This window comes from Perissodus microlepis, chromosome 1, assembly GCF_051167445.1.
Source record: "Perissodus microlepis isolate ML-2025 ecotype Zambia chromosome 1, ASM5116744v1, whole genome shotgun sequence".
Taxonomy (NCBI): Eukaryota; Metazoa; Chordata; class Actinopteri; order Cichliformes; family Cichlidae; genus Perissodus; species Perissodus microlepis.
In genome coordinates, this window is record NC_140461.1 from 29,262,858 (window position 1) to 29,288,793 (window position 25,936).

Sequence of the window (25,936 nt, forward strand, 5' to 3'; positions counted from 1 at the left end):
TGAGAGGTAGGTTGGTAATACATTTTCCCAAGGAGCCACATGAGAAACCGGGATTGTTATGGAGGCCCATACCCATAACCTTGTAAAGAGGTCAAATCTATATTGAGAAGAACTCAGCTTATTGTTTTGGCCCTTCACAAAACTCCCAGTTACTCATTTGGCCCCTTGGGACAATTCATTGCCCTGTTAGAGTTTCTATCCTAAAGCAGCATGAGTTACTTGGTGTGTCTTAATGATATGTTAAACACATTCTGTGTGTAGGAATTTAAAATAGGGGTAAATTAAAAACAATATGTACAGTGTTTGCAACATTAAACTGATAATTAAACAGACTCCATCCCACAACTGCAATATAATTGTAGTGGTTTTTACAGACCAGTAGATGGCCTCTAGTTACGCAGACGCTTCCTCGTGCTTTTGACTGAAAGAGTTACGCAAGAGGTAGTGTAGGTTGATATAAAACCACAATATATTTAAACGAAATATAAATTATATAAACTCAATAGATTTAGTGTAGCCTATTTAGTCATTTGTGTAGTTTACAATGCGCAAAAAAAAAAAAAAAAACAGAAAGGGGACACGGAGATCCAGTCAACAGTGTTGAAAGTCAAAAATGTTCACTTGTAAAAATGAGAGAGTACCGCAAAATATGTTAAAGGTAAGGATAAAAAATTCTACTGTGGGCAGAAAGTTTTGATCCTTCAGATTCAATCATTAATGGGCTGCCAAACAGCGGCTCTTCATTGGGAGGAGGAGTTATTTATTGGCTGAATTCCCTCTCATCTCACACTCACACCGCCCCACAGTGTTATCGCTCCCGTTCCTGCATCCAGAAGAGTCTGTTTTCACTTCTCACGCGTTTCAACATGGACTTAGTAAATTTTCTGCTTTCTATTGCAGCCACCGCCTGCACAGTGAAAGGTAGGCAGTCTGCATGCATTTCATTTGGCTAATTAACTCTATCGCGCGCCATGAATGTTAAAAATAACAATTATTGTTTAAATAATTAGGAGTAATAGAATTTATGTGTGTGTGTTATTGAACGAGACGTGTTACAGTTTTTCTCAAATGCTAAAACACATGTCACAAACGTTACCACCAGGTCCCCCAATGTCCAAACACAACACCCTTCTCTAAAGCTACATAAACACAACCACACCTTCCCACTGCAAAACTCAAACTCCCACACCAAGAGAGCAGCTCGAAGCTGTCAAAACTGTAAACACTATACACAGCATTACACACTACAGCAAAACAATTGAAAACACAATGCTCAATTTGTGAGAAGGTTCTTTGGTTCATAACTGCCAATGCATATTTTTATAAACTGTACAGTAACGGATCGTCATAGAACCCTGCAGAGGATTAGGCATTTAGATTTGTGAGTTTCACATGAAGACTATAAATCTATAAAAACATCCTGCATGTACGTACACTACTGTAACACAACTCAATGCAAAAACAGAATCTATCGCACACAACAGTACTCTCGGAAACATGATCAGGGTGTGAAGTCTTTTTTATTGTCTACACGGTCTTTTTACAGTATTACACACAGTCACTGTGCGGCATCATGTCGCCGAGCTGCATTGGGCCACATCACCTCATCCACATCACAGGCTATATTGTCCCTTGCTAGGCACCGCGGGAAAAAACGCCCTGGAATGGCGAATCCATCCCTGGAAGGCCTCCACTGGGATGTCAGCACAGGCCAGCTCCATTGCCCGTACGAGGTTCTCTCTTGTGTATGGCTGTCTGTCATACACCTTCCATCTCCATGATGAGAAGAACTCCTCTATGGGGTTCAGGAAATGGGAGTAGGGTGGCAGACAGACGTTTAAAAAGTGGTCACTGTTGGTGGTGAACCACTCTCTGATTTGGTGTGTTTTGTGGAAGCGGACGTTGTCCCAAATGATCACATACATGTGATGTGCTAGCCTAGGATGGTGTTGTTGACGGTCCAGGAGGATGTCTTTTAGCTCCTCTAGGAAGGTGAGGAGACGTTGGGTGTTGTAAGACCCAAGGACAGCATGCCGGTGGACAAGCCCCTCCGTACCCATAGCTGCACAAAGAGTAACCCCCCCGTTGGCCAGGAACCTCAGTGATGGCTCTTTGGCCAATGATGTTACGGCCTCTTCGCCTTCGTTTCTGGAGGTTGAAGCCAGCCTCATCCAGGAAGAGGTACTCATGGGGTCTGGCCATCGCGTCCAACTGCATTATCCTCTGTGAACATGGAAAAGCGTACAGGTGTTCAGAACGGTCAATCAGGTAGCACAGTATTGTCCAGAAGTAATGTAGGCCACTAAGCAACACAGTATGTCCACTAACTGTACTGTGGACATGGATGTATACGTACTTGCACATACTCGTAACGTTGTTCTATGTGTCGCGCAGAGTTGCGCTCAAAGGGAACCCTGTAGACCTGTTTCATCCTCATCTGTTGGCGCCGGAGAACTCGGTCTATTGTGGACACGCTGACAGCATCAATGTTCTCAAAGTTTACATTATCTGCAATGACTTTGTCTCTGATCTCTCGGAGTCTAATGCAGTTGTTCTCACGGACCATATCTGCAATGAGGGTTTCTTGTGCCGCTGTGAATATGGCAACCCTCCCACCTCTATGTGGCATCCTTTCAGCTCTAAAGAAAGAAACATGTGTTGTCAATTGACTGATTTATATGTAAAACTACATGTAAAGTAACAGACCACTTTCACAGGCCTGTAAAACTGTAGTGTGACAAAGAAAGCAATAGCGTACTATACCTGTTGTGTTGTCTAAATGCCTTGATAATGGTGGCCACGGTGAACCTACTCAGGTTTGGATGTACTCTTCGTCCCGCTTCAGCCATTGTCATGCCATGGCCAATGACATGATCAATTACTGTTGCTCGCATATCATCTGTTATGATGGTGCGAGGTTGTCTTCTTCTCCCACCTGGACCTTCTCCTCTCTCTTGTTGGCCTCCTTCTCTTCCTCCTCTACTCCGAACTCCTCTTCTTCTTAGGCCTTCACCTCTTCCTCCTCTGATCTCAACCCCTCTTCCTCTTTGGCCTGCAGCTCTTCTCCTTCCGCACGCTCGCATGCCTTCATCCATTGTGATTGTTTGGCATCTTCACCAAACTATGCTTTTATAGGTGGGGTCACATCATTAGCAACAGGTGTCTTCAATTTTGAGTCGTTGTGTGTAGTGACTGACGCCAGGTGTGTTCCCTGTGTTCAAAGATTGGTGACTGTGGCAAGCATTTTGCATCACATGGGCTTTCATTTGAGAATATGAGCAGAGTTGTTTTGCAACATGTGTTTTAGCAAGGACAAATGTGTTTAGATTTATGAGTACAGAGGGTTGTGTTTTGTGAATTGTGTCTTCATGTGACATGTGTTTATGGTACTGGAATATGGTGGCTACATTTAGTAAATGTGTTTAGACTACTGGTCATTTGGGTTACAGGATTGGCTTTTGTGTTTTAACATTTGAGAAAAACTGTAATTTGCGTTCACCCTTGCTCCGCTGTGGATTGATTTTAGCGGTTCCATAGCTGAGATTGCAAACCTGTTGTGCCAAACACTGAGTTTCAGACACTTTTGGTCTAGATGCCTTAGCAATCATATGAAAGTGTTGTGTGTGTGTGTGTGTGTGCAAACGGTGTGACTGTAGTTATAGTCATCATTATTAGTATTTGATATTAAGTGTGTTTTTCATGGGTTCAGAAGCTATGAAGTAATATACTAAAGTAAGGTCCAATATGCAGCTTACAGAGAACAAACATGTTATAATGTCTTATACTACATCTTAGGTGTGGCTGATTTGTCTGTCAGCTCTGAACTTTCTTTTGCTGTTGAACTGTGCCGTTTCTCATGATGTAACTAGAAAAAATATTATACAAAATGAATAAAAAGAGCTGTAAGATCACAGCATTTCTAATATTGTAGTTTATGAGTGATAAAGAGATTGGGGCAAACAGTGACTGGACAGATGCTTCTATGTTTAAAAAAACAAAACAAAACAGAATAACAGTCTTTTTTCTTTCACAAGATATTGCCATATGTATGAACATCTTATCCTGGCTCTGGTCCTTCTACAGGGAAATAAGCAAACCGTGCAAAATCTCCAAAGCTTTATGTTTTATTCTAATTGAATATTGCTTCTCATCGGTTTTACTCAAATCTGCTCTGAGTCTGAATATTTTAATTGAGGCAATTCATTTAATGATAATCACTGACTGGGGCTCTTTAGTCTGCACTTTACAATGAAGGTTTCTTTGAGAGCGAAGCAAGTGTTGTTGGTGTGTGTGCATACGGTGCATGCACATATAAATGTCAGGGCCTGTCTGGAGTACTTATAGGTCCTGTCCAGCCCTTTGATATTACTAAGGCTGATAAATTTGATTAAGAGGTTGAGAGACTTTCCTTCTCCCTTTTATGGCTCCAAGCTCATTTCTCGTGGACCCGCTGTGGTTTTTCGGACAGCATGGTACTGGGGTGTATAACAGTATGTGGACAATACAACACATTAATGTCACCTTGCACTGAAATTTGATTACGGTGAGATCAGGAGTGGGGGGATATCCACTTGGGATATGGACAAAGACAAGCTTTCAGCTAACCTTTTTTTTAATGAAAGAAGTGGATGCAACAGAGAACAGAGGAATAGGGATATGCAGATAGACAGTATGCTCTGTGCCAATCCATCAGGATAATGTGCTTCTCATAGGAGGTTTAGGATAACTGGGCCATTAGTGAAGTGAAGAAATGCTGCCAAAAACACTCCATAACTCAGGAGAGGAACTAAGAGTGTGTTAAAATGAGGGACGGGTCTGATTTGAGATTGGGAGATGAATCATGTCCAAACACGGCATTTGAAAGATTGCCATGTCTGGGCTGCATTTGTTTCACCACCCCAGGTAATGTTGATAACTCCAACACCAACTTTAGATGCATTAAATCAATTGCAAAATTATTCTAAAGTGCGAGATTTACAACTTGTATGAAGCAGGAGGTGGATCAGCACCACGCAGTGAGACTGACCCAGAACAGAAGTGGAGTAGTAGTGAGTGGCTGCAAAAGGGGAAGATGTCAGAGGCTGCAGGAGAGTGGAGAGGCTGAGCTAAATTCAATTAGCTGTCTCAGTCTCATCCACAAATATATGTAAACTTCACTTCAAATAAATTGTTTTATTGATCATTTGAGCCACGGCAGCACTGCGTATCTAAGGGCAGTGGTTGTGTGTCAGTCTTGTCACACCAGTCCAGACTAGAAGATGTCAACAGCTGTTGGATAGATTGTCCTGTAGATCAGTGCAGATGTTCTTCTTCTTCTTACATGTGAAGGTACAGTGTAGCAATGTGACTTGGTGGGGCTCTTTCTCATTACAGTTGTGTGCGTGCGTCTGTGTGTCGGGTGGAGGCAACTCAGTGTGTAAAGTAGAAAAGAAAGCTACAGACAGGCTGTAGGTCATGTTTTTATTTTTTTTATTTATTTACTTCTCTTTTGTCAGCCACATTAGAGTTTATAATGTTTAATAAATGAACAGAGCTAGAGGATAGACTTTAATGACTTTTGTGCATTTCACATTGCACGGGATCCTTATTTCAGTTTGCACAATACCCAAAGAAGTGTGTACTTGATGTTTGATATAAATTAGCGTCGCTGTCTGAACTTCAGCATATTAGAAATATCACTGTTTTTACTCAGGTTTTTAGTAACATCTAAAAAAATAACTGTTCACACTTCATATTCTATGATGTAAAATACTGCATAGTGAATTGTTTTGCAGTATGGCTGCTGGAAGTTAAGGAATGATTTGATGTGACTAACAATGTCTTTCTTGCTTATATTTATAATTTATTTTACTTATTAATTGTTCTTTGGAGTCCTGGTTACCTGTTTCTCTTTTTTTCTGTAGTTTCTCATCAAGGGCCAAACCAGCGCAGACTGTACAGTGACCTGATGAATGGATACAACCCACTAGTGAGACCAGTCCAGAATGACTCTCAGAGTCTCATTGTTTCCTTCGGCCTCACCCTCATGCAAATAATGGATGTGGTGTGTAAATGATTGCCCATTAAACACAGCTGTTTATACATACTACATAGTACTCTACTACATATACTGTACGTGCCAGTATAGTGATAAGTCATGCATGGTTATGTAAGCAATTTTCATATATTTAAAGATGACAGACCTGATCCCCATCATTGAAGCAACTATTCCAAAAACAGCAAGATCCCAAGTTCAGTGCATACTGATGCAGCAGTTTTGGTTTTGCCACAGTCTACAAACATTGTTTTCTCTAGTGTGAGTGAGGCATTATAAAAGGTTTAAAAACTGACGCTTCTGTGGATTTGTACATTTCTAGTAGTGTGATTTCCCATTTATGAAGCATACACTTCATTTAAAAAAATCAAAAAGAAAAAAGTCAAAGAAATGTACTTAATTACAAACATGAATAATTCTGTTTTTCTAACAGGATGAGAAGAACCAGGTTTTAACAACCAACATTTGGCTACAGCTGGTAAGTATAATTTATGTAAAGTCACAGAAAAGCTGAGTTGCGAAGCTTTACGGCCGCACTTACACACATCATGCATTTTAATCATAGAACCATCTGTTTTATATGAATCATCTCAGTTAACTCTAAGACCATTTTCACCTAAGTGTTACATTGTACCTTTACTTTTGGGATTTAATCTGGTATTTAGTTTATGCAAACATGTACCACAAAGAGATTTATCATATTGTGAGCATGTGATGAAATGAATTGTGTAACTCACGCATAGTGCTACCCAGACTTTCTATTCGTCTTCCACACGGGCAGTACAGCACTTTGTCCTTCATGCAGTGAGATGAAGTGTATTAACGCAGATGCTTTATTACAGCTTGTCCATACAGTGACAATAGATCCCTGTTGCTGCATCGTCAGCAGCTCTACCAAGGCTGAACCAAGGCTGTTTGGTCTGTTTTAAATCATTCTGGGGCATCGCAGCGGGAGTTTTGTTCACTCTCTCTCCTTCTGCTCCCTGCAAAATTCATTTTAGCTCTTAGGCACATGATCGCGCCGACAGCATCCACAGTGTACTTTGTTTTAGCATCAATCCAGCATCTGTTGGATTATTTTACTTGTGTAGGTTTTGAGAAAAGTAAAAGGGGGAAAAAAGGAAAATGTCATAAAGATGCATACAAGATGTATACATTGCTACATATACGACTTTGAAATACTGAGGAGGATTCTTTAAGATTACATGTTGAAACATTAAATGTGATCGACCCTTCTAGTGCCCTCCATCAGTGCCACTGGGTAATTGTACTATAAATCTTACAATGCCCAACAAACTGGATGACCTCTTCGATACACCCAGTGAAGATAATTTAGTACACAAGTATTTTGATTATTAAGCACGATTATGCCCTCATACTCTTGTGCAGTGCTGTGTTTCGTGTAATACCAGCTGTCTTAAGACACAGGGCTGCATTTAAGCCTGCAGGCAAGAGTTGGCATGAGACATGGACAAATTTGCATAGTTGTATACACATACTAATAAAGCACAAAGCGGAGAGTAGAGTTACATCTGGTCATTTTAAGGCCAGTTATTTTTCAAATTAAATAATAGATCAGCAAGTTTTGTAGATGTTAAATGAATGAAAGACTTAAGATTAAAAAGTAGGTGGAAGGTTTTTTGTTAAACAGTGATGCAAATTAAAGAGGGTTCCCTGGCTGTGGAAATGCCATTTTCCAAAATCACCGTGTGAGATGCACAGGCAATTACATCCTTCCTCAGTTTGTTTTCCTTTGACTTTATCATTAACTGACCTTCATGGTTCATTATACTGGCAACTTGAACATGGCACTTTGAGTTAATTAAAAGTGAATTATAGATTGGATTAGAAAACTCCTTATGAAAGCCATGTAATCAAGAGAAGTGTCTTCACAGTATGTGTTCATACATATCACCACGGCTGTGGACCTGGAGTTGGAGTTTTGTATTCGGTGAAATATTCACCTTTCTATTCATATTTATATTTTAAAAGAAATTCTGGAGCTTCATTTTAAACATTATGTGTAATCAGTACCTTCATTTATCCTCAGGGATAGATGCCATTCCCAATGTGTTTTAAGAAAATAATCTGTAATACAAAAGTCATTCTTGTGCCTTATATTGTTTTGTCCCGTTACATTTGAACCCAGGGCTGTGTAACCCACAGTTTGGCTTTAGATTATCAGATTTTTCAGAAACATCTGGAATTCATACTACTTAAACTATATGCTGCCATTAAAGGAAAGGATATTCCGAAATTCAGGCGCATTTTTCTAGTGCAAAATATGTTTTATCTGAAAAGGGAATGAACATTAATTAATTTGACCGCTTAGTTCCACTTAGTTAGGGTCAGATTTAGTACAGACTCGGTTTTGTGTTGCAGTTCCTGCTGTTCCTGCAGTTCCAGGCAGACAATCAAATAAACTAAAGATGTAAAACCATGTGTGCACAGATAAGAGCCAGATGCATATGAATGATAAAGCAAAGGCATAAACTTCTAACATTACTATTCACGCCGCTTCACTTGTTCCACATGTTTTCATGTTACAGACTTTTTCCAAAATGGATCAGATTCATTTTTCACCTCACAATTCTACACACCATACCTCATAATGACAAGTGGAAAAAAGCTTAAAATTATCACAAATATATTAAAAAATCTATAAAAAAAAAAACCTGTCTAAATTTCTTAAAAAACTAAAAAATATATTATAAAAATGCTAAATGCTTGTTGAAGCACCTTTGAAAAAAATTAACATGAAATAAATGAAAGCCATCATATTCACAAGATGAAAAATATTGACAATTTTCAGTTAGAAATGGAGTAAAAGGAATCAAATGCTTATTAATTACTAAGCTATTTAGCTCATCATATTTATCCATTTTAATTATACATTCTGATATTTACATATATACTGTCTATAAATAAATAGACACTGTATCTCCTACAGTGTGTAAACCAAGTATCCACTAAGTACCAAAGTTTAGTTTAAATGTTTAACAGCCTGCCTCACCCATATACAGCACCACCTTCTGCATAATCCTTTCAGCCTCTGTAGTCACATATAATTGACGTTGCAGTAAAGACCAACACAACTGTAAACTCATATCTTCAGCCTGGCCAAGGCACCCTCACCATCACCATAACCACGTTAAATCTCAGGCCAGGTCTGATGTCACAGAAAGCAGGTATTAAGAGCCCTTTAAACAGTACTTGTGCTTATTATAACTGAAATATAATAATCTTCTGACATTTTGGGTTGAAATGTCTCAACAGCTACAAGCTGGAACTGTAATCATCCTCTGAGCTTTCCAATTATGTCGACATTTCAAATGTGTTTAGCAGCATTTTTTCTGAACAGAAAACCTTCCAGACAGAAATCAAGTCTCATTCTTGTTCCATGTCACTCTGTGATGTTGTCACATACATTTATTTTGGCTTTTATAGTAACTGTCACTGCTACGAGGAAACCGTGTTAAATCCCCGAGCCTTTAAAAAGGCTTAATAAGCCCATAGGCCTTTAAATGTATTAAAAATAAGTAAGTGGAATGTGAAAGTCAAGGTGTCAAATGTGTTTGCATTTTGCAGTACTGGACTGACTATTACCTCCAGTGGAATCCATTGGATTATCCAGGTGTGTCCAATGTGAGATTTCCTGACCATCTCATTTGGAAACCAGACATTCTGCTGTATAACAGGTAGGCACTGATCTGCTGGGTTGTAAACTGTAGTTGTACATGGTGTTAGACTTATGCCTGATTTAGACCTCTGCAGCAAATCTACATCATAACTTACAACATAGAGGGAAGCTACTTTTAACCCGTACGCTTCCATGAAATTCAGTCTCTGCAGACTGCATCGACCTCAAGAGTAGTTACATTTCTCTGGATGTGCACGTCAGGTTAGTGGAAGATTACCGTTTATGGTTAAAAGGGGTTTCTGGTTACAATATAGATTCCCAAAGAAGCCTAAGTAAGTATTAGTGTGCATGCATTTTCTTCTACATAACGCACAGGGATCTCAGAGGGATGTGATGCATTTTTAGATTTTGGTGCTCCAGAGGTTAAAAAAGGTTGTTTGCAGTCACGCTGTCTGTGATACACTAAAGACCAAATATTGTAAACAATATCTTGTTGTTTAAAAATGGCGAATAAAGAAAACTGTTGTGCCTCATCCTCTACTATATTCGTTTAGAAGGATGTGATGTACAGGAGATACAAAATCCAATGAATACTGTATAATCTTTAGCATATCTTTGGTATGAACAAAATGTTAATATAGGTACCTGTAAAATTTTGTAATTATTGGATGCTCTGTGAGTAAACTTGAAATTTAAACTTGTTACTAAATTAAACATAAATAGCTAGTAATATTTTTAACACCTCCTATTTTTATGGTATTAAGTGTCACGGTGTGGTGTTTGTGTAGAAAAGGACCCAAAATGCAGGCAAAGGTTATGATGCGAGTGAGCGTTTATTTAAGTGGCCAAAGTGGCAAAACAGGGAATGAGGAACGAAAAGCTACCAAAACCTATACTGGGAAAACTAAAGACAACCCTGAAAACATGACGAGAGATGCAGAGTGATGAACAAAACACCATCAAATGCAGACGAGCAGGCAGACAAACACTATACAAAGTAATCAGGAAATGACACACAGGAGGGATGCACAGCTGAACCTAATTGACATGACAAGACAGGGAGACATAAGTTGAACACAATGAAGTCACACATGGATCTACAAAGTAAAACAGGAAGTTCCCAGACTGTTTAACAGAATACAAAATCAGAGTGAACTAGAAAATAATAACAATAAACTCAAACGCTGGGTGACCGACCCAGGACCATGACATTAAGTATAAGTATATTTAATTATAGCCTCCAACTTTATATATGTTGTTGTCTCCCAAATTACAGTTCGAACATTGCCGTATTTGGCAGGCTGTCATCTGTTTTTTGACCTAAACGTTCACTATGTGTGTGTATGCTGTTAAAAATGTAACCCTGGCACCATCAGATTTCCAGCTGCAGAGTGAGATAGGCTACAACTGATTGGGCGCAACCAGCACAAATATCCCATCAAACATTTAGACATTTTATTAAACAAGGACACATAAGAATGTAAAATGAGCGTATACTACCGACTGTTTTATTTACTATGAAATAGCTCCCAAAGAGAGTGGGAGTGCCTGAATAGAATAACTTTATTCAAGTGGCAACATGTGAAAAGATACTGTGTTCAGGCTTCTGCTCATGAGCTCTGGAAAGCATCAGACCCTGTGCTGCCACAGGCATTATTATGACTTTTTTGTAATTTTAACTCTGTATACCAACACAGTTGATTTTAAATCGAATGATATGTGATTGAATTGAGGAAAACAGAGTGTCCCATTAACTGTTTAGGAGTTATAGCTTTTTAAATGAATGGCCATTTTCAGAAACTCAAAATTAATTGGGCAAACTGACATCATTTTAAATTCAGGATTTCAGGATGGTTTTAAATACCTGGATGAAAATCCTCTGCAGTCATTAAGGTCCAGAACACATAGACATCAGCACTTGATATTTCCTCCCTTGACAGGCTCTGCCTGATTTTTACTGCAGCCACCGGCTGTTGTGGGTCTCTCTGATGTCAGTGTTGTCTTAAGTAACTGAAAGGCATGCTGTGCTGGGTTGAGATCAGGTAATGGGCTTTGCTATTAAACTATATCCCTTTTCTTTGTAATGAGAAACTCAGCTTAAATACATCTGTTATAAAAATGCAATCCAATGCCATTTTTGAAGTTTTCGCTGTCACAGTCATACTGAGGTCAAAAACAAAATAAGGGCTAACTAAAATACACACAAATATATTTTTTAGTTAGTTAGTTAGTATTTGTGTGTATTTTGGCTTTATCCACTGTAACATATATTTTTATGTGCAGTACACATTTTACTGTGCAATATACATCTTAATAACGTGTGATATTTTTCCGTGCCACAGTCATTTAGTGTAAGTGCAATACAGAAACTACTGTTTTATACTTGAAATTATTTGACATATTCTTTCTTTCTTTCTTATCTTCATTTTCCCCCCTCTGACTCTAAGCTCTGCACAAGATTTCCTGAGTACCCACACCCAGTGTATGTGTATAAATGGCAAATAAAAGATTTTAACTTTATCTTCTTATCTTATTGGTAGGTTGGTTACACGGCTGGGATATTACACTTCAAGGATAGGGGAGCTGTGCACTTTAAGTAAAAAGCTAGAAAAGCACTTTGCAATAAATCATTTAGACAAATGAATAAAATTGTATAGAAATGGTAGGAAGAGCATTTCATTATATGTCCCAAATGAAATAAAGCTATAGCGATCACCATTAATCAATCTTTAGAACATCTGAACAAAATACATTAAAGGCACCTTACTCCCCTGGCAGCTAATAAGAGAGAGAGAGCATTGTACTTCATATGAATGTCATTTTCTTTATTCAACTTTAGCTCAACCGTGCCCCAGCCTTTGGGAATTTATTTAGATGGAGTGCATTGTGGGTAGCAGGGTTACAACTAAATACTCATCTCCTGGGAAGGTTTGCATGAGATGTGACTCCTTGTTTGTTGTGTATCTGCAGAAATAATGACTTGGAGAATTATTTATATATTCCTACCACAACTGCCCCTCCTCGCTTTGTGTCTTATACAAATTAATATTGTATTCATATAATTCTGAGATATTGTTCCAAAAATTCAGGATTAATCTGCTCAGGTAACTTCCACTAAAATAATATTGGTGGCAAATAACTCAACATTAAATGCTGGAATTGTTCCTTGTTGTCTACAGTGCGGACGAAAGGTTCGATGCTACGTTCCGTACCAACATTTTGGTCAACTCCTCAGGCACCTGTTCCTACCTACCTCCAGGTAAAAGCCATATCTTAGTCACTGACACATATTGACTGGGGAAAAAGACATTTTTACCTTCACAGCAACACTTACTGTATGAAATATGAAAACAAAAACAATAACAAATGATATGTGGAAACAACCCACAGAAGTTGCCTGTCCTGTCAGGAGCAGACATTAGCTGGGTACATTTAAAATAAATACATGGCTCCTGAATCTTCTGACTCATTCATCTGTATGTTAAAGCATTAATTGTTACACCTTACTATAGATCCAGTCCAAGTGTTTTACCTCTGTGCCGGCTCATGTGTGGGTAATGCTTTCTATACAGCAGTAGAGTAAGCACAAAGTGGTCCATAGGCTCTACATATCATCCAAAAAAACAACAAAACATTTCCCTGTGCTAGTCTTCAGTGAAGTGTGTATTAGAATGATGCATCATGTTACATAAGCCTCCTGTGGGTGCAGTTTAAACATAAATGCAACACACATAATGTGTTGTATATAAACACAGGTAGTAAGAATGATGTCCTAATAAAACCTTTTGTCAAACACAGTTACAGAACAGAACAGGCCAATGTTTAGAGGCTGCAGATAACCACTTGATCACATTTCAAGACTTGAAGAGTCTTTTGTGACTAAAAACCTACATGTAATGGCAAAAATTAACTGACATTTTATATGATACTAAAAAAGAAAATACCCGTGCTATATTTGTTGTTTGTGTGACTAAATCTTCGATGCCTAAAATCCAAACCTTTGCAAATGTTTAATTATTCTTTAATTATCAAAATACATCTGCTTTACACTCGTCCTCAGAGGACAGCGACTCGCTGCCATTAATGTGCATCTACACCCCCATGAGTATTACTGAAGAGGTACTTGTCACTTCTCTCTGTATCGACAAGTACCCGACTTTAATAATTCAGAGCAGTGAACAAATGTGGGTCTTGTGTGGCTTTGCAAACATATGAAATTTTAATCCTGGAGGGCTTTTGGAATACTTGTACATAATAATTATGATAGTATATCATTATTTGACATAAAGAACAAGAAGTCTCATTATTTTTTCATATTGGCTTTGTAATGAACTCAAATTATTTTTGCAGTATTCACAATAAAATCTGAGAGAGTGGATGACTGTCTTTGATTCATAAATTACTTTAAGTTGAATTATTTTCTACAAAAAGAGGTTTTAGTTGGTTATGAACTAAAACAAACCTGTTATTATTATTATTATTATTATTATTATTATTATTATTATTATTATTATTATTATTATTATTATTATTATTATACCCAGCAGCTTCTTACCATTGTGCAGTAACATGACAAACTATGACTTGGGGATACCAGATGCTAATGAGCTCTCATAAGCTGCAGCTTTGAATTGATTTCCTGAACTTAATGCCCCATAGATGTATTTTAATATGTTAGGTTTTTAGCTTCTTCTTCTTCTTTTTTTGTCTTTTCTATGACGTGTTACATGAGAAGATTAGTATTGCTAAGTATGAAATATGAGCCAGGAGCTCTCGACTTAGGCTAGCATAAAAATGTGGTTTTTCATTTAGCAAGTCTGGTCACATGTTTAACTGTGTTATTACTCTTTTCATCTCATTCTTGCAAAGAAAGTGTCATCTTCTAATGTTTTTCTTAGAGCAGAATGGCATTTTTTTTTTTTTTCAAATCCACCTGGTTCTGAGACACCATTCACATTTTGATGCTATATATTAGGCATGTTAAACTCAATTTACATTGCAGGTCACATACTAATCTTATGTGGCCCAGACATCCTGTCAATGTACAGAAATGTAACTACATATTTATTCAATGAAATATCTTAACATACGTTTGTCTCAGTTGTCTCAGTTTTTCTACACGATAAAGACATGCTGCTGTTGTAAAAGAAAGAAATGTCTCATTTAATTGCTCTGGTGTAGTATGAATGTCCATGAGGGAGGTCTTTATCCATAGGAAAAGCTGTCGAACTTGTGAAAATGCAGTTTAAAAGTTGAAATTTACGTCCTCTTTCACATTTTCCAAAGCCATACTGTGGGACGCATTGGAGTTTTTGCTGGGCTGATTCTGGCCCCACGGGCCTTATGTTTGTCACCCCTGCTATATATAAATCTCTCTCTAAAACCATCAGCGCATATGCACACACACGCCTACCATTCATAAAGTTAAAACCGACTGCTTAAATATTGCAAAGGTTATTGCTGACCCATCATAGGGTAAGTAAGAAAGTAAAGTTTCTTTATATAGCACTGTACAACCATTTAAACACAATTAATATCAAAAGAGAACCACAAATAAAGATAAAAACCTAAATAACAAAAGTATGACAAGGTGTCCCTCTGTACCCACGAGTGGAGGTCAGCCCATGTAATGCTATGCCCATCAGGGGAAGAAGTCACCAAAAAGTCACAAGCTACAAGCTTTCGTTGCTTTCTTTAGACAAAGGAAAATATGATGTGAAGTGACACAGTGTAACTGGCTAAAAAAATGGCTAAAAATAATTGTGTAATTATTTACATCACCTGTGGTTTTAATGACATGGCTGATCACTCTACATATGCAGTATAAGCATGGATTCAAGGGAGCACACTGAAACAGAGTGACTTCCTGTCATACCTGGCGATTACTGCTCTCCCTGCCAAGCTCTTCCCCTTTTTCCTTACCCAGCAAAAGTGCTGGCTGGCTTTCCCTTAGCATCTTTAATCGATACAGCTTGATCACTGGATTTATTCTGGATTGATTACTTCTGTCTCAAGAAAATTGCCTCTCAACTTTTCTCCAAATGATTCCTCATTGGATGCCATATTGGTACCAAATAATCATTTCATGCTTGAGTTGAACACAACTGCATTATGTGGATAAAACTGTATGCAGATGGGACAAATCATTTGAATTTCCAGACATTTGTCTTTGTGACTGAGGTTCATTACAGTAAATCGGACTCATTCTTCAGTATTGTCTATATTCATTTCATATTCACGTTTGCCACCTTAATGCCGCTAGCAGAGGCATTGTTTACTGCCAGTGTCTTCTATATTTCTTAAATATGGATGAAAATAGTTTGGTGGCTGCCTGTCCTGAAGAATCACCCTCCACTTTCATCGCATTGTCATATTGGATTTTGTACTCTTTCTCGGATGGATGGCACTTTGACTTCACATCTCCTCAGAGTAAAACTCTTTGCTGCCTCTCTTTTTCATTTTTCAGTTTCTCTCTGCTTCCTATATACCAGAGTAATCGAGTGTGCTCTCTAACTAAGCTTGGAATATTCATGTGTCCGTTTCTATCTACAGGTGAAGTACAATATGTATGAAAGCAAGTCTTTCAGCATCTTTCAGTGTTTCTCACCACAACAGGGATTTTCAAGAGCACCTGCCACATCGATGTGCGTTGGTTCCCGTTTGATGTCCAAAGATGTGACCTGAAGTTTGGTTCCTGGACATACGGGGGTTGGTCTCTGGACTTAAAGGTGATGGATGCAGATATCAGCAATTACATTGCCAACGGAGAGTGGGATCTTGTTGGTAAGTAAGGTTGTCAGTAAAATCATTGAAAATATTTTGCTCTAATCTTTCTCTCCAACTTTCTGTAACCCGTCTGACCACAGAAAATGTATGCCTTGTTTTGAATCAGAGGTTCCAGGACAAAGGAATGAGCATTTCTACGGCTGTTGTGAGGAACCGTACCCTGACGTCACCTTCACCGTGGTGATGCGCAGACGGACGCTCTACTATGGCCTCAATCTTCTCATCCCATGCGTCCTGATCTCTACTCTGGCCCTGCTTGTCTTCCTCCTGCCTGCTGACTCTGGAGAGAAAATCTCCCTGGGTAAAACCAGCTTCATTCAAAAAAAAAAAAAAAAAAAAAGTTCAGTTTGACAGCAATTTTTTGTAACACCAGTTTGTAAGAACTGTAATCTCAAGACTTCAATTGCAAAGTTAAGAACCTGCATTATAGATGGAAACCCATCAAAAGTTAGCAAGCAATGGATGGCCATGATACGCTAATGGGAGTCCACATATTAAGAAACTAGCAGGTACGTGGCAACCAGAGGTCATAAAAATTGAATTACATCCAGCTACTTCAGGCAACACCAGGCAAAAAAAAATTCTGATAGTAGAAAAAGGTGTGTCCCATCTTTTCTCAACCCTCAGATGAGTGATTTAAGCAACTACCACAGTTACCTACATTACAGGGTTACCTAGGTAACCGGAGCCTGGAATGTCCACTAGCAACAAACCACAAGCGACAAAGACTATGTGAACGTCCCTTTACACATTACTGAAACCACCATGCATTTTTGGTTATATTGTTGGATACCTGACACACAGTCAGATCCATTTCCTTGTGCTTTTCACCCCTCAGCCTGAAAAGCTGTTTGGGTATTTTGTCAATGCAATAACTCAGGAATGAGGGTATGTGAGATTTTCAAATTGATACAAATGGTACATCTACTAAAAATCTCAGATGAGTTTGAATCTCATTGAATCTTTGACCTTCACCTCAAGATAGAAGGTCGAGTTTTTTTTTTTTTTTTTTTTAATCTTTTGAACACAGGAACTCAGAAAGATGTCAACTAGGATTTTCAAATTTATACCAAAGGTGCATTTGCTAGGAGGCCGAAGGATAGCACTGGTGGCAGAATTTTAGAGCAACCACAGAAAAACAACGTATTAAGTAAGTGGACAGTTTACAGCGAAGACACTTCTTGACTCCTTACCACTGTTTTCTCAGCTGCTATATGTGCTAAAGACAATCGTGAGGTTAGTATTAAATAATAAATTTGGGGAAACAATGTGATGGCATTATTTTAAAATTACTCCAAAACTCTTTGTCTGCAATATGTTCTTTAAGCAGCACGTTAATGCATATCACCTCAGTATCATAACCATACTGATAAGTCTGTTAACCAATATTGAAAGCTTTAATCCCACTCTGTGAACACATAGCTAGCGCCAAATATGGTTCTACTTTTTTTAGACACAATCTACCTAAAGATGTGGCTCTGAATTAAAAATGCAGATAGTTTAGAAACCAGGAACTTCCAAGTTGCACATTTCTGAATGTCACTAATTGCAGTAGTGCTTTTGCAATTAGTGAAAAGATAAAATATTTTCTCCGCCACACTGAGAAAATTAAAACTTTAAGTTTCTGAGCTACCAAGCAAAGTTACTATGAGTTGAAGACATAACCTTAATTGTAATAGAGTCGAATACAATAATAACACAGAGCATCAATTCACATTGAGAACAATAAATCCTGTATATGTTTAAACTCACTGTATCAGCATTGTCATTATGAGCTTGCCAATATTGTTATTTCACTCAAATTACAAATCTAGCAAAGCTACTCATATAGACTCCTTTTTAATATGAATTGATTTGGGATATCACTCTCAGTTGGAATGCATTTTGTTAGTGCAAAAATCCTTGTGCCAATCGAGCCATACGCTACATTATTTTTAAGGTGTCGTATCACCGAACACTAAACTAAAATTCCATTAGCTTCATTTTTTTTTCAAGATGAAATCGAGATCCATTCTCTTCCGATGAGCTCATCTGGGCAGCTGATTTTGCTGTGGTGCAATATTCCAGATTTATATCCTGTGTGACTCTAAAGCAGCCGTCTGTAATATGCGTTTGTTGCCAGAACCATAAGACGTTATCAATTTTAATTAGGGTTTCAGAGGCATGTCTGCACCTCTGCTACTTAGAGTGTACCTTTCAGACATTGTTTCACCTTTGATACTTCAATTGCTGTGGCATCTTTTTCAGTTAGACTTTAGAGTTTAGGTGTTCTGTTTAGGTCCTGAGTGACCCCAGTATTGTTTCTGCACATCCACCAACCTATTTCTGAACATTAACTTTTCTCGATGATGTGTGCCATCCTCAGGTTAAAACGGTAATTCTGTTAAAACATTTTCAATTTTGTTCTTTTGCAAGTCCTTCCAAGAAGCTTCAATGTCACAATTATTGTAAAAAAAAAAAATCAAATGTTCCTAAACCCCCATGCTACAGAAAGTTTGATCATTTTGTAAACGACCTTATGCTAACGTGACTGTGATCGTTGTGATAACTATGATATGAAAAATGAAGCAAAATAGCCAAGAATTAATGAGATCATAACCAGGTTACATCATTTACAGCCCAAGTAGTTTTGACACACAGCCAAACCTTCTTTCATTATTCTTTAATTTTTCTCCATCTTAGACAACTTCAAAACCACTGCTTACCCATATTCTCTTGGGTAATCAGTGGTTTTATGAAAATCAATGGCTTTCCAGCAGTCCTATTGCTCCGTGGCTTTATGAAGTGACCTAATTATAACCACAGATTGACGAACAGAATTGTTAGAAGACCTTTGAAAACCTTTAATCTTATCGCAGTTGTCAGAGTTGCCTGAGTGTTTCATTCATTCATTATAAATGCTTTATATAGACAGTATCTGAGGTGTGTGTGTGTACTGCATGTTTCAGTAGAGGCTATTAATTTATGTAGTTTCTGCCTTTTTCAAATGATTAGAGTCCTGTGTTGCAGCTGGATTCCTTCAGTAACCAAATGATGCCTAATGTGCGGGCTCACTGTGTGCATTTTCATCTGCATGTTGCTTTTTATGTTTTCAAAGCTTATAGAGGAAAGAAAAACAAGGATTGGGTGTGTGAAAATATAAGTTGCTATGATAGTATGAATTCTTCTTTAACACAAAATTTATTTAAAGAATGTTATGTATAATGCAGTTCACTTCAATGTCTCATAGCTTCTTCTCAATCTATGTGTGTGCTGACTATGTCATAAAAACCGCTGTAAATGAAGTCAGTATATCTAGTTACCCAACTCAACGTCAGCATTTTTAAGAATGGCAAACACAGAGTGAGAAATGTGTTTTAATGCCAGCATTTATTGCCCAGTTTAATTTCAAATTATTGAGCTGCCATGAGAAGTGTGATTTGTGATATTATAAATGGATCAACAGGAACATTATAGTGCATTTAATGTTAAGATGAAAATTTAAGGAAAAACAACAAAATAGCCAAATAAAATGAAACTAGTTATGTTTTGAATGTTTGAATAGCTAACTGTTTGATATTATGCTATTTAAACTACAGTATGACATTTTTAAGAAAGATTATTGTGTATGTAGTTATGCAAAGAAGAGAGCACAACCCATGATTCATTGCATGACCCAGTTTGGGCTGCTGAACTGACGGCCTCACATCACTGTGCTTGACTCTAGAATACTTGTACGTAGTGGAATATATGGTCGATAGTGTGCCCAGGTCCTGTGGCTGCAAAAAACACAGTGCTTGACAGTTGAAGTGAGGTGTTTGCATCAATATGCTGTGTTTGTTTTTCACCGTAGATGGCGCTATGGTCAGTTTCCACTTTGGTGTCGTCTGTTTAAAGGACATTGTTCCAGAAGTCTTGTAGTTTGTTCAGAAACTTTGAAACCTGAAGCTGTGCTGCCATATAGAAAGAAGAGACTTTCTCCTAGTTATCCTTCCAAGCCACCTATACTTGTTCATTCTTTTCCTATTTGTCATGCCATGAATTTTGACATTTAACACAGTAACTGAGGCTTGTAGTGTGTGTGATGTAGCTCTTGGTTTTTTGCAGTTTCTCTGAGTATTGCATGGTCTGACCCTGGGATGAGTTTGCTGGGCTGTCCACACATAGGTTTGTGTTAAATGGACTGGTTCTTATACAGCGCTTTTTTACTCTACCTGAACACAACTTTATACAGCTTGGCTCATTCACCCGTTCATACAGTTTTCTACGTAAGTGCTTTCTATCTAACATTCACACATATTTCTACGTTGACAGATGCATCAGAGAGCAGCTTGGGGTCGGTATCTCGTCCAAGGTGTGCAGACTGGAAAAACCACTAACCTTCCAATTAGTAGATGGCACGCTCTACCTGCTAAACCACAGCCACACCAAACACACCTAAAACACCTGAAGGCTCCAGACCAGCAAACTACCAAAACCTCTGCTCTATAGATGAGCTCACACATGCTAACAATATATTAATCAAGTATATTAACAGCAACTGGCTGCTACTTGTCCTCTTAATTCCTATTGAAGCAGGAAGGGTGTATTTGATCCTCATGTTGCATTTCCTGTGTCACTGGCCTGGTCTTTTCCCCATATCTTTTGTCTCTCTGCACTGTCCCTATCTAAGAAATTCAAAAAATAACTTTTGAAGATGTTGAAGAACATTAATACTCTCCTCAGTCCTTTTCAGATTTAAATATTCTTCCCTGATCCAAAGAAAGGACTAAAGTAGCAGTTATGACAAACTCAAGCTGCTTTTAAAGTGTTTGTCAGAGGTATCAAACGCACATGGGCATGCATGGGGGAAGTTGCGAAGTTAGTTAGTCATTAGAGCCAGTGGTGAGGTGAAAATTTGTCTCCCCATAGCTAAAGATACGTGTTGCTCTTGCTTTTACCTTTTCAGGTCATCTTGTGACACAGTGAGGTTCGATCACTCCCGAATTTTGATTTATAGAGATTATATGTTTCAATTTTTCACATTTGACTACTGTGAATTAACCAGTTGCTGTGGAGTAGAATAAACTTTAAAACAAAGCAAAATTAGCAGACTAAAAGAGTATAAGGTGGCACAAATTCATGGAATAAATTGAATGGCTTTGTGCGAAATAGGAACAAAATGCGAATAATAGAATAAATCTGGGTACAAAGCAACTGCAAACACCCGAAAATGATAAAACAGTCATTTTAATGTTTAATACGTCTGCAACAGTATTTATTGCTATAATATTAGAGGGTCTTTGTGTCTATTTGTGACATAACATCCAGCTTATGGTGATTTGTAGCTGATTGAAAGATCAAAAACATCCGTGTGTGAATACTTTTGTTGAACTACGTTTTGTTGTCAGCTGATAACTGAGATTTGGTTTCCTCCCCAGGTATTACGGTCCTGCTCTCTCTGACTGTCTTTATGCTGCTAGTTGCAGAGATTATGCCCGCCACATCAGACTCTGTGCCTTTAATAGGTAAGCCAGGCCAAATTTAAAAGCGGTTCCTATGGGTGTCAACTACTATCAGAGAGAAGCAAAGGGTGAAATTTTCTGTAGTCATTTTTCATCAGGGATTTCCTTATATCACAGTGTAGCCAAATTCAAGCAGCTACCCAGTATTTAGATTTCGTTTTGGTTTAGGGATCTGAGTCAGTCTGTTTGAATCAGTGGAATGAAAGCACTTCTTCAGGCACATAAGTGAGCAGTAATGCTCAAGGGATGAAGACATATTTGCTGTCCTTAATGATCGGCCCGGCCTTTCTTCTTGTATGCAAAAACTTGATGTTATCATCTAGTTTTCTCGTTGTTTTTTTACTACACAGTACTTCTTTCTGATCCATTCTGATTGCCGCCTGCATTTCTTTTTTATGCAGCCGAATATTTTGCCACTACAATGGTCATTGTTGGTCTCTCAGTAATTGCTACAGTTCTGGTTCTGCAATATCATCACCATGACCCTGATGGAGGCAAGATGCCAAAATGGGTGAGTGTTTTCTCAAATAATAAAAACTTTTTCGTGAATTTTACTGGCATTATTATTTATGTAGTTTTGCTATAGACACACGCAAAAATATGGAATATATTAAAAACAAACTGTTGACAAACCTAAATAAAATGCACATTTTTAAGTATTAAATTGAAAAAAACAAATGCTGGATATAGCAAATATGACACTGATTAAACATATATATGCGAATTCATAAGGGTTAAAACTATATCAAATATAATATATATAACAAATATAACATAAGTGTATGTAATGTATATATGTATGCAGCAATTATTTTGAAAGATATTTCAGAAAAGCTGGGAAAGAGGAACAGAACAATCTCTAACAGTTCAAAACTAAGGTTACTAAGAAACAGATTAGTAACATAATTGGATACAAATTCACAGTAATCATCTATAAAGGTCGTGCTAGTGCTGAACAATACATAAATTCCACATATGCTGCCATCCAGATGACATTTTTCAGCAATCTACAATAACCCGCTTGCACTCAGGATTTGTTACATGGTGAAAATATTGCATTATCTGCACTATGAAATGAAAAATGTGAAAAATAAAGCCCAGAGAAGTTCAGCTGGAATCCTATATGAAGCAAGAATAGGAAAACATTTAGCTCTCAAAACTGCACTAATGGGCTCCTCAGTTCTCAAGTGCTTCAAAGAACAGGTGATGCAACACGGTGGTAAACAGTGAATCCACATTTAAAAACTTGTTGCTTGTGTGGGCAGAGTTTTCAAAAGAAACTACAATTTTTCATTTTTAACATTTGATAAGTTATCTTTGTACTATTGTCAAAATACATATAGGGTTTAGATGATTTCCAAATCGTTGCATCATCCTGTTTTATTTACATTTCATTCAGTTTCCCAATTTATTTGGAGCAACTGGTAATAACTTAATGAAAAGGTATGGAGCCAAAGAATGCAACAACACAAAGTGGAGTGAACACCTTCATGTTTTATATACTCACTGGACAGTTCATTAGATATGTACGTTTTGAAGATGAAAAAGGGGTCCAACCCAGTACTAGCAATGTGTGGCTAATAAAGTGGCCAGTGAGTGTGTACTCAGTCCACTTTTTACTGTGATTTGTCAATTTGGGAAAAGTTAATATGACAAAATGGCCTGTATTTGTATAGCGCTTTACTAGTCCCTAAGGACCCCAAAGCGCTTTACACTGGTAACTAATACACTGGTGATGGCAAGCTACGCCCCAGACACTGGTGCCACCAGGCCCTCTGACCACCACCAATAGGCAACGGGTGAAGTGTCTTGCCCAAGGACACAACGACCGAGACTGTCCAAGCCGGGGCTCGAACCGGCAACCTTCCGATTACAAGGCGAACTCCCAACTATTGAGCCACGATCGCTCGAGCATCTCTGTAAATATTAATGTGTCTAACCCATACAAATGAGACTGATATTCTGCACTCATTCTTATTTCTTCAATGGCAGATTTAAAGTGAATTACAGCCTTAATCCACTCTTTCATTCACCGTTTTATCTCAAAGACCCGTGTGATCCTCCTGCATTGGTGTGCCTGGTTCCTGCGTATGAGGCGTCCGGGTGAGGAGCGAGTGCGTTCAGCCTGTCACAACAAGCCTCGACGGAGCAGCCTGACCAGCATAGACCTCAACATGAGCACCTCAGCCTCCCAATGCACCAATGGCAACATGCTCTATGTCGGCGTGCGTGGCCTGGAGAGCATTCACTGCTCCACTGCTGCCACCTCGTCTGACTCCGGGGTCCTCTGCGGACGCCTGGTTGGACGGGCATTCGAGGACGAGATGCTCCTCCCAGCAGGTCAGGTCACCCCAGTTGGAAGCATAGAATTAGAGATGGCCAAGATCCTGGATGAGGTGCGCTACATCGCGAAAAGGTTCCGCGACCAAGACGAGGGTGAGTCTGTGTGCAATGAGTGGAAATTCGCCGCCTCCGTTATCGACAGGCTTTGTCTCATGGCTTTCTCACTCTTCACTATCCTCTGCACTATTGGTATCCTCATGTCAGCACCCAACTTTGTAGAGGCAATTTCCAAAGACTTTTTCACTTAGTTGTTGCCAGGAAATAAATGATTCATCAAATATAAAAGCCTACACCGATCACTGTTCTCACAAAGTAACCATTTTCAAACACACGGGGTAGTCATTTGGATACACTTACCCATACTTAATCCAAAGTTAAATGTAGAATGTATGTGATACATAAACAGCTGAATATATGCATCACATTACATTATTGAAAACTAGCTTTTCTCTTTTCTATCACACAGCCTGGCTTCACACCCTGATCCTCTTGTACTGTATGATTCTCTAAACCACATAGTATTGCTTCAATGATACAATTTGCTAACCTGGCAAGAATGCTGTTATTAGTTATGCTGTGTTACCTGTGTATTACTGTGCATTATAATGTTTCTGTAATGTGTAATGTGGTCCATATACATAACGGCTACTGTACCTTCTATTCAAATGTATTTCATGTAGCACATTTCTATATCATACATTACATTGTATTACAATCATAAGTAGAACCAAAAGCCTTGATTTAAATGTCTTCTTACTTGGTTTTACTTACTGTTTATATTTGTATGATTTGATCACTAAGAATTTCTCATAGTTCAAAATGTTGTATGTTTCATTTTTTATCAGTTAATTTCAATGGGTTGATTCTTGTCCACTTTGAAGATTCATAAATAAATTCATTCAATTCAAAAACAATCCCTTGTCAATGACAGATGCTCACATGGGACAACGGGAATAATGTCCTTTTTTACACTTTTTCAGTGTTTTTTTAAAAACCATACACGTAAAGCAAATGTGGAGCTGTTTATGAAGCAAGAGTTTAACCTTCTGAAAACTAGACAGAGGTTCTAGCAGTAGGATAGTACGTGTCATCTTAAACCCCAGAATTAGTTTTTCACACGTCACAGCCAACAAACTCAAATGCACTACTCTAAATGAAGAGGTTTTCTTGCAGTGAGGTCCGAGGCCTGGTGAAACAGGTGAGTCCACTTTTTTCAGTAGGATTCTCTCCAAAAGATCGCCCCAGTTTTCCACACTGGAGTTTCTGCACAAAGGAGAAGCTGGTGAATAGAGAGAACGGGAAGCAAACGCTAGACTTCACTGATTCAATGAATCAGGCAAAGACTGAAGGAATTCCTCCATCCTAAGTAGCAGCTGGTCACAGGTGATTACAAACAGGTGAGATGATTACCTCCTTGTGGTAATTATGCTCATATTTTCACCAGAAAGAATTTCAGTTTTTGCCTAATACCACTGAGCTTGCACACATCACTTGTTAATTCACGGATTTCATCCTTATGTCCATCAGTTCAGTGAAAAAAATGTTGTTACATTAGTGCACACTGGATGCATAGCAATAGTGATTGTACTATGCTTTATTAATCTAACATGTGAGATGGAGTGTACCGTTTCTTTTAATGTACCATGACAA

The 25,936-nt window shown here is 38.2% G+C and overlaps 2 protein-coding genes across 2 annotated transcripts; one reads left to right on the forward strand and one right to left on the reverse strand.

Annotated features, from left to right (window-relative positions):
- The first annotated feature begins 754 nt into the window (after window positions 1–754).
- chrna7a (cholinergic receptor, nicotinic, alpha 7a (neuronal)) lies at window positions 755–25,160 on the forward strand. Its single transcript, XM_084939888.1, has 10 exons — window positions 755–921; window positions 5,904–6,043; window positions 6,468–6,512; window positions 9,623–9,732; window positions 12,854–12,933; window positions 16,290–16,457; window positions 16,567–16,761; window positions 21,860–21,946; window positions 22,345–22,454; window positions 23,992–25,160. The coding sequence occupies exons 1-10, from the start codon at window positions 867–869 to the stop codon at window positions 24,532–24,534; spliced, it is 1,533 nt and encodes a 510-aa protein (XP_084796014.1). The 5' UTR covers window positions 755–866; the 3' UTR covers window positions 24,535–25,160.
- Window positions 1,496–3,479, reverse strand: LOC146394041 (uncharacterized). The gene is made up of 2 exons (XM_084924705.1): window positions 2,357–3,479; window positions 1,496–2,223 (listed from the first exon to the last, which is right to left on the reverse strand). Exons 1-2 carry the CDS (start codon window positions 2,627–2,629, stop codon window positions 1,939–1,941), a joined length of 558 nt encoding a protein of 185 aa, XP_084780831.1. The 5' UTR covers window positions 2,630–3,479; the 3' UTR covers window positions 1,496–1,938.
- Window positions 25,161–25,936: the final 776 nt, after the last annotated feature.

Coding starts and splice junctions, on each gene's coding strand:
- LOC146394041 (XM_084924705.1), bottom strand. CDS start 2,629: ATGCCACATAGAGGTGGGAGGGTTGCCATATTCACAGCGGCACAAGAA. Junction 2,224..2,356: donor AACGTTACGAGTATGTGCAA/GTACGTATACAT, acceptor CCATGTTCACAG/AGGATAATGCAGTTGGACGC.
- chrna7a (XM_084939888.1), top strand. CDS start 867: ATGGACTTAGTAAATTTTCTGCTTTCTATTGCAGCCACCGCCTGCACA. Junction 6,044..6,467: donor TCATGCAAATAATGGATGTG/GTGTGTAAATGA, acceptor TTTTTCTAACAG/GATGAGAAGAACCAGGTTTT. Junction 16,458..16,566: donor CGGAGAGTGGGATCTTGTTG/GTAAGTAAGGTT, acceptor GTTTTGAATCAG/AGGTTCCAGGACAAAGGAAT.